Here is a 9,308-nt window from a genome sequence, read left to right on the forward strand (position 1 = left end):
CCACCTGGTTCGGAACTGTGGCAGATAGCACCAAAACACCATCATCCCGGGACGACCTAGCTGGCAAACGATTAAAAGTAGAAAGCCAAAACTTTCGAAGGCCCGGACCGACGACCTGCTGCCAGGAGGACCCGCACGACACACATTCGGTAAACGAGGTGGCTTCTCACCACTGCACTGCTGCTGCCGCTGCCACCGCCGGTCGGTAAGAGGGAAGATTTTTCTCCTGTCTGTGTGACCCAGATTCGCAAGTCAACCCAGCTGACTGGCTGAGGGTTGGTACCATCCAGTCAGCAGCAGCGGTCCCGTAGATTTTTTTATTGCTTTGAAAGACGGAGTTGACACTCCTTCCTTTACTGGATGCTACTTTTCCAAGGGTTCTAAGGACTTTGCACTCAGGCAGGGCACAGCACAGCACCGCGTGTCAATATCACCTGGATGGCCCGGGAATCATCGTCCTTTTAGTCGTCGTGCTCACAAAACCGCAGGAAAAGTTCTGTCGTTAAACTTGACTTGCTGGCTGGATGGTTGGAAGGCTGGATGTCTTCCACCAGCGACCGTAAGGGTTGCACGGCACAGTCAGTCAGTGTCACCAACCAACAACGCCACCGGTCTATCTGTGCTCCTCCACGTGTGATGGGGATGGAAGATGCAGCGCTCTAGGTGTGCCCTGGTTGTGCACTTTCCTGGAAGAAGCCGCAGAGATTAGTATCGATTTTACTGCACTTTGTCGCTGCTGATGGTTGATAAGAGTTTCTGTATATGCTCGGTGCCTATTTAGGTTGATGGTTCGGAGATGAAGAAAATCGATATGTTGGTACTTTAGTGAATCGTCTTGGAACAGATTTGAAAATCTTGTTATGAAACTATCGATTTTTCAGCTGGGTTCCACCTTTGTAAAGACCTGCATACTTGAAAACAAATGAGTAACACGCATTCAAAGAAAATGATGTAAAACTACCTTAGAATCATAGAGTAGAATGAAACCAAATGAATAAAAACATGACGCGTTTCTATCCACTTTCAGCGAACTGAACGATGTAAATAAATACAGTCGCTTGTTGTTCAACGAGGAGAATATGATCCGTTGATAGTCAGGATCTGGGAAACCGAACAGTTACGAAGGAAGGGGTAATCCGTCCATTTATAAGAAAGACAGTTATTTAGAATTACAAATATCATTATTTTGAATACCGCCTACAAAGAGCAGTCCCTGATCAGCTTTCACCGTCTGTCACCTACAACAAATGAGTTAAGAAAAAACCTCTGAAATTGAAATAAATGTTTTGGGGAATTTTTACAGAAATTCGTCCCGAAAATTCTTCAGAAATATATACAAGGAAAACCCCACTAATTCCACCTGTAATTCCTCTATGGACTTTAAAATATCTATCAAACATTCTTTCGGCGATTTTCTTCAGGGATTTCTTTATTTGATTTGTGGATATCTTCAGAAATTCATCAAAAGATCTTCAGAAAACCCAACAGTATTTCCATAAGGTAATTTTCCATGGATTTTTAAAGAAATTTTCAAGAGATTATCCAAGACATTATTTTGGGAAGTTCTTTATAAAATCTTTCATGTATTCCTTCTGCTTTGCCACAGGGATTCCATTAGAACATTCTACAGGATTTCCTTTTAGAAAGTCTACCACGGATTTTTTTTGTTCTAGTTCCTTAGTACATCTTCCATGGAACGCTCCGGAATTACCTATAGATATTCTTTCGGAATTTTTGTTGGAGCATCCTCCAGATATTTCTTTAAAAAATCCTCTAGAAAAATGTCCGGGAGATCCTCAAAAATATCTCTATTTTGTCAGGAATCCGTACGAGAGTTCTTTCCATGGATTGCTTCAGGAATGCTTTAGCTCTTTTTAAAGGAAATCAAGAATTCATTTACTAATTCCTCTAAGATTTTCTGGGAAATTTTACACAGACTATTTTGAAAATTTTGACAAAGATTTCTTCAAAAGCATTTCCTGGGATTTTTTAAATAAATTTTCTAGAGAAAATCTTCAAAAGTTTCTTATGAGATTCCTCTATAAATTAATTCAAGGATTACAAGTCCAAAAATCCTGTTGATTTCTTCCAAAATTAATCATGGATTCCATCAAAAACTACCTCAGGAATTCGGTCTTAACATCTATTGTTTCTGAAATTACTCCATCGCTATTTTTATCAGATATTATTGCAGCGATTCTTCAAGAAATTTCTCATGGGTTTATTCCAAATATTCCCTGAATTTCTCCAGAAATATCTCCAAGTACTCATTTAGGTTGATTCCCATGGGTCCTATCTGAAACTCCAACAACATTCCTCTAGAGATTCGTTTAAAACAATCATCGGAAATTTCTCCAGGGATTCCTCCAGAAATTCTTTCAAAAAGTCTTCAATAAATTCATTGAGTGGTTTCTTCACAATTTTTCAGATATTTCTTCGGAAACTCATTCGGCTATGTCATCAGTACACTAGAGATTTGTTCAGGAATGGTACAAAGGATTTCATTGAAAATGTTCATACGAAATGTCCAGACATTACTTCAAAGATTAAGCCAGACAATCCTACATGAATTCCATCAAAGATTGTGATTCAGATTTCTATAAAGATTCCTACAGCGGTTCATACAGAGATCGCTTTTCGATTTACTCCAGATATTCCATTTTGCGTCAATTCCTGTAAGAATAGTTCCAAAAATTCATTCACGGATTCTTCAAGACGTTTGTTCAAAAATATTCCCTAGAAATTTCTGCGGGAGAAAACACTCAAGAGTTGTTTCTAAGGATCTTTGCAGATGCTTATCTACGCAATTTACCAGGTTTTTTTATATCTTCCAAAAATTTCTCAAAAGACACATTTAGAAAAAAAAAAAAGAGGAGTGTTGGTTCCGCCACGTCTATTGATCCGACGAGCCCAAACGTCCCCACTTCTATGAACGCGAATGATCAGACGCATCCACACCCAAAGCGTACAAAGAGGATGGGCTGTAACCCGAAAGGTCACGAATCGGAGATACGATGAGTGGACAGAACGATCGATAAAAACAAATAGCCATTGGGGAAAACCTAAAGTGTCCAAATCTATCAACATATGAATAATAACGAATTTGAGCTTAAAATCTATACCTTACATACTAAACACCTAGTGTATTTACCATCTAAATTTGCCCTGTTTTATAACAGGTAAAAATCATGCAGCTTGAAATAATTATTACGCGCTAAACTAAATAGTTCCAGCAAATATTTAACCTACACTTTATAACTTACAGTGGAATCTCGATATATAGTGAACTAAGGTGTTAAATTCAATTAGTTTTTTAAACATACCCATAAGGTGAGAACTTTATATATTTTTCTGCAGTATACTAAAAACGAACATGCATTTTTAATAGGGGTATACTGTGCAACACTGTAGCTGCTAGCAATAGGGGAAACCGTCTCACACGCGTATTTGAAACACCTGCGGTGAGTCAACATTCATGATTTGTTAAAAGAAATGATCTTTAAAATAACTGTATTTAGTAGGCATTCAGCTCAACTAATCCGCTGCTCCAAGATACTAAATTTCACGAAGTTTGCGGTAGCGAATCACCAAACGTGAGTCATAGTAATGATAGGCGTAATTTAAACAACTTCTATTAATCTAAATCATAAATCCACAGGAAATTTGTAACTATTTTCCCACAAATAAAGTTCACAAATCTACTGGTTCGTTTATCGCCCAACATCTTACAAATTTCGTTTGTGGCACTTGTATGATGTCTGGAAAGGGCTCGAAGACTGGATCTGGCAGGATCGGTTCTGTCGGAACGTCCAACAATCACCGGGAAGGAGGAACAAGCGCCACAGGCGCGGCAGCGGTAGTCCCAACTAGAGTGACCGTACCCTTGACCGCAGTAACTACTCCAGGAAACATCTCCATTGTCGCTGCAAGTGCAACAAATGCAGCAGCGGTCGCGACGAGCGAAGCACTGGACATAACGAACCAGGGAGTCGGTGCACTGCGCACTGTAGCGGTAGCGGTCAACAATTCAACGGATCTGGTAAAGGCAGGAAACCCCCCTCCTACCACGCAGGTAAATGTTGACGTAGCCAATAAACCTATTTCTAAAGGAGCAATTCCGAAGCAAACGGCTTCGATTGCCGAGCAGGCGAGAAGGGCATCTCTGTCAAATCTACGCGGAAAGGTCGTTGTCAGGCGTAATCCGTTCCGTCGCGCGCGTCCTAATCGGTACAGAAGTTGTGAGTTGTGTGCAGATAGTGACAATAGTAGAATGGTGCAGTGTGATGGTTGCGAGAGATGGTTCCACTTTACGTGCGTGGAAGTTACCGAAGGGACAGCCGAAATCAGTTGGGTCTGTCCAGTGTGCTCATCCGCACCGTACGAGACGGAGCAGTTAGTCCCTCCCAAAGACGTCCGAGTTGTAATACAGGCAGATAATCCACCCCCAATGGACAGCGGCGAAACAAAATCATGCGGAAAGAAGAGCAGCAAACGAAGCGAAAAACGGAAGCTGGATTTGCGGTTGCAGAAACTTGAGGAACAGAAGAAGTTGGAGCAGAAGTTCTTGGAGGAGAAGTTCAAAATCTTGGAGGAGTGCGAAGGTGACAGCGAGACAGATTTCGACGACGAGGATCTCGAGAAAATGTCTAAAATTTCGCAATGGGTCAGAGACACGGAACGCGGAGAAGCAGCCCAAGATTCCGGCGTCGTCGAGGAGGATTTGCAAGAAGAGTATGGACTTCCGGCTGTACTTACTGAACAGCGAGTACCAGTCGACCAACGACAGCCAGGCCAGCCACATTTTTCGCAGGGTGGGCAGCGAAATACATTTCATATTCCCGATTTCGCTCCCGAGCAACGCTCCACGCCACAGACGCGGCCGGCGGTTCGTTCAATCAACCCAGCAGCGCAATGTTTTATTCCTCCAGTGAGACCGCAGTCTATCACGCGTCCACGGCAACGGAACCAGAACCGATCCCTGCGGAAGAGACCATTTGTATTCTCAACCGGAGCCAGCTGGCCGCAAGACAAGCGGTCTCTAAAGACCTTCCGGAGTTCGCAGGTAACCCTGAGGATTGGCCTCTGTTCTTTTCCATGTATACCTCATCAACGCAGATGTGCGGCTTCTCTAATGAAGAAAACATGCTGCGTTTACGCAAGTGCCTGAAAGGAAAGGCACTAGATGCCGTAAAGAGCCGCCTGCTACATCCTTCCAATGTGTCTGGAGTTCTCTCAACGCTGAAGATGCTCTACGGCAGGCCAGAAGCGATCGTGCAAGCAGCTATTAGGAAAATTCGTTCACTCCCATCCCCAGAAGTAGATCGACTAGAGAGTCTGATCAATTTTGCACTCACTGTCGAAAACCTTGTGGCAACAATAGAAGTATGCGGCGTACGAGACTTCGTATATAATGCTTCGCTGAAGTTCGAACTGGTTGAAAGGTTACCACCGGCGCTAAGATTGGACTGGGCCAAGTATACCCGAGGGAATCCGGCTCCAAATCTCCTAGACTTCAGTTCCTGGCTATACTCCATGGCGGAAGACGCGAGCGCGGTAATGCAGACATGCTCCACTGCTCCACGGAGCCGCAGTAACAAGAAAGACGCGTTTATCAACGTCCACTCCGAGTCTACCAAAGATACGCGAGACCGAACACGAGAACCATTCAAGGAATGCTTCGTATGCAAAGGTTCTTGTCCGGCAATCACAAAGTGCAAACGGTTCGGCGAACTGAGCTACGAGTCGAAGTGGTCGGTAATACGGGAAGCGAAGCTGTGCCGTAAATGCCTGCGTAAACATAACGGCACATGTCGGCAACAAAACAAATGCGGAATCAACGGGTGCACTTATTTGCACCACCCTTTGCTGCATAGCGAGAAATCAAGAAGCGACCCCGGAGCAGTAGCGGCAACGAATTCCAGCTGCAATATCCATCAAACTCAGACAAGCGATGTCTTGTTCCGAATTGCTCCAGTAGTCCTCCACGGTCCTGCAAAGACGGTTCGAACGTACGCTTTTATCGACGACGGATCCGAACTCTCACTCATGGAGCACTCTCTTGCGCAGGAGCTTGGACTGCAAGGATCTAAGACGGCCCTCTGCTTGAAATGGACAGGAGATACCAGCAGAATGGAGAACGATTCTCAAAAGGTGGATGTAGCTATTTCCCCTTCAACAAATACATCCCAGAGGCATAAACTCGCGGATGTTCGGACTATAAAGGAGCTTAAACTTAGGCCACAGACCCTGATTGCTTCCGAGATGCAAAGTCGATATGGGCATCTCGCTGGGATACCCTTCGATTCCTACATTAATGTGAGCCCACGCATACTGATCGGACTAGACAACGCACAGCTGGGACATGCGTTCAAAAGTCGAGAAGGCAAGCCATCTGAACCGATCGCCGTCAAAACACGTCTAGGGTGGATCGTGTACGGGAGTTGTTCATCAATCCAACATTCTGAAAGTCACATCAACTACCATGCCGTACAAGTGTGTGAGTGCAATGAGGCTTCTGATGAAAGTCTCCACACAGCAATGAAAAACTATTTCGCGCTTGACAGCATGGGAATCTCCAAACCTGAAAAGGAATTACTCTCCGTAGACGACCAGCGTGCGATGGAGATCTTAGAAGCAGTAACACACCGCAAAGACGGCCATTATGAATCCGGTCTTCTCTGGAAGTACGACGCTGTGCGACTTCCCGACAGTAAGGCGATGGCCTTGAGAAGATGGGAGTGCCTGGAGCGTCGGATGAAAAAAGACGAGGAACTAGCGGGGGCTTTACGCACAAAAATGTTTGATTATGTCCAGAAGGGGTATGTCCGTAAATTGACCAGTGAGGAGCTGAAGATCCGACATCCGCGCGAGTGGTACTTGCCAGTGTTTCCAGTTTATAATCCCAACAAGCCAGGAAAGCTGCGTTTGGTTTGGGATGCAGCAGCAACAGCTCATGGGATCTCTTTAAATTCGGTTCTATTGAAGGGACCGGACCAGCTAACGTCCCTGTTGACTGTGTTGATTCAGTTCCGGGAGTATCGAGTTGCGGTATGCGGAGACATCCGGGACATGTTTCACCAGGTTTTGATGAGGGAGGAAGATCAACATTGTCTGAGGTTCTACTGGGAAGGAGATATTCAAGGTAGCGCGCCGAATGTGTATGCTATGACAGTGATGACGTTTGGCGCATGCTGCTCGCCCACGACAGCTCAATACGTCAAAAACATCAATGCGAAGCGATTCGAAGCCGATTTCCCGCAAGCTGTCGAAGCTATTGTGAAAAAGCATTACGTCGACGACATGCTTGCCAGCGTCGAAACTGAGGAGGAAGCGGTGAAGTTAGCACAGGATGTAAAACGCATTCACGCCGCAGGAGGTTTTGAAATGCGGAATTGGTTATCCAATTCGTCGATTGTCCGTGAATCCCTACAGGAAGACACTTCTACAGAGAAGTACCTCGGGGCTGAAGAAGAAAACTTCACCGAAAAAGTATTAGGTCTTTGGTGGAACACAACTACCGACTGTTTCACGTTTAAGGTATCTCAACGATACGACCGGGATCTGCTCTCTGGATGCCGCCGACCTACCAAACGCGAGGTGCTTCGAACGCTAATGATGATGTTTGACCCACTAGGCTTCATTTCGCATTTTCTAATGTACCTGAAAGTACTGATGCAGGAGATATGGAGGTCGTCGATTGACTGGGATACCCCTATTGAAGAACCACAGTTCCAGAAGTGGCTGGTTTGGCTCAAAGTTCTACCAGAAGTAGCAAATGTCCAGCTTCCACGGTGTTATAGACTTTCAGTGTCAATGGATAGCAGCTGCAACATTCAGATGCACACGTTCGTTGACGCGAGTGAGAGCGGGTTCGCTGCGGTTGTGTACCTAAGGTTCGAACAAGGAGACGCTACAGAGACTGCATTCGTCAGTGCAAAAACCAGAGTTGCTCCACTGAAATTTCTCTCCATTCCCCGCTCAGAACTGTGTAACCGTTGGTCCCAATTTATAGCTTGCCGGCTCTGCCGTAAGTTTCCCATGTCTTTCCATGACCTGCCAGTAAGCCCCTTTTACCCATTCCTTTACCTACAAAACAAATAGAGAGCCTTACTGGTGGCGTAAACCCCGCTGTCTATACTCAAAAATAAAAGATTCGACAACGTCATCTACAATTAATTAGTACACGTCTCAATCGCTCTCCCTGGTACGGTCCGAACTGTGGTTTGAGCAAAAACATAAGGCGTTACGACTTGTGTTGACCTAATAATGACCCTGCGCATAGTGGGTGACAGACACGACGAAGTGTCACTGTCAAACTTCGGCCCTTCGTCGGACTTCTTATTGGATAGGCCGGGGTAGATACTACCGAATCAAGGGGATTCATCCTCTTTGCCGTCCGAGTCTCGGAGAAACCAGTAGTGCGCGCTAGAGTGTCCCAACTAAAGTTTTTTATAGAAACCGCGTGGTGTATATTTGAGTAGTTAGTGCTTTTTGTGGTTAAATCTAAAAGTTTGAAGAGTTAGTGTTAGAAAAGTATTAGTACGGTTAGTAGAAGATATCCTATAGTTAATTTGTTAGTTTTTAAATGAAAAATTGTTAAATAGATTTTGACAGATTCGAGTTCAAGTGAAAACCTAAAACTACACCGCTGTATAAGGAGAAGCAAGAAGAAAAGGTAAATCAATTTGTATGAAATCTAATGCTAAACTGAACATTTGTAAAAAAAGGTGTTATGTATATATGAGAGACGGAATGGTACTAATCACATGGATTAGGTCCAGATTCGGGCCTTTTCTTTTCACCCACACTCCTGTGGCTAAGCCCGGAGGATTTCTTTTCACCACCAGTGAACGCCAGGACACTTGGTCAGCGGCCGAGAGAACAAACGCCGGTAACGCCGGTTCACCCTTGCAAACGGGCAACGAAAGTGCCACCCCGTTGCGCCATTTTGGAGATCGGCCATTGGGATAGTTCGGCGGCCATCTTCAACCAAGCACTCGCCATCACCGTGTGAGTCCCGTGGAAAGAGAATCCACTGCCACTTCATCGGCACTAGCCAACACCCCGGCGCGGGTTTACGTTGGTCACCCCCAACGATTCCAAGGCCATCGATCGGTCCAGGATCAACCGTAGCCCAGCTGGCGGGCCCTTGTCCACCCAGCAAGGTACAACGCTACACCGCTGTGAGGGGACCCATCCCTGCAACCGTCCAAACCGCCTATCGCCGCCACCACCGCCCAGGCCCAGGTCCGGCCAAGGCCTAACCGTGAATGGCCCTGGTGTTCCATTGGAGATAGCCATTCCTCCCC

The 9,308-nt window shown here is 45.2% G+C and overlaps 1 protein-coding gene across 3 annotated transcripts; it reads left to right on the forward strand.

Annotated features, from left to right (window-relative positions):
- Positions 1-4,905: 4,905 nt before the first annotated feature.
- On the forward strand, positions 4,906-8,912 carry LOC109405978 (uncharacterized). 3 transcript variants are annotated; one of them, XM_062856033.1, is made up of 3 exons: positions 4,906-8,543; positions 8,604-8,674; positions 8,775-8,912. In XM_062856033.1, the coding sequence occupies exon 1, from the start codon at positions 4,912-4,914 to the stop codon at positions 8,098-8,100; it is 3,189 nt and encodes a 1,062-aa protein (XP_062712017.1). In that variant the 5' UTR covers positions 4,906-4,911; the 3' UTR covers positions 8,101-8,543; positions 8,604-8,674; positions 8,775-8,912. The 3 variants fall into 3 exon arrangements, with proteins under 3 accessions (XP_062712017.1, XP_062712016.1, XP_062712015.1); XM_062856032.1 differs by having other exon boundaries at positions 4,906-8,674; XM_062856031.1 differs by having other exon boundaries at positions 8,604-8,900.
- The last annotated feature ends 396 nt before the right edge of the window (positions 8,913-9,308 follow it).

The sequence above is a fragment of the Aedes albopictus genome, chromosome 3 (assembly GCF_035046485.1).
Source record: "Aedes albopictus strain Foshan chromosome 3, AalbF5, whole genome shotgun sequence".
Taxonomy (NCBI): Eukaryota; Metazoa; Arthropoda; class Insecta; order Diptera; family Culicidae; genus Aedes; species Aedes albopictus.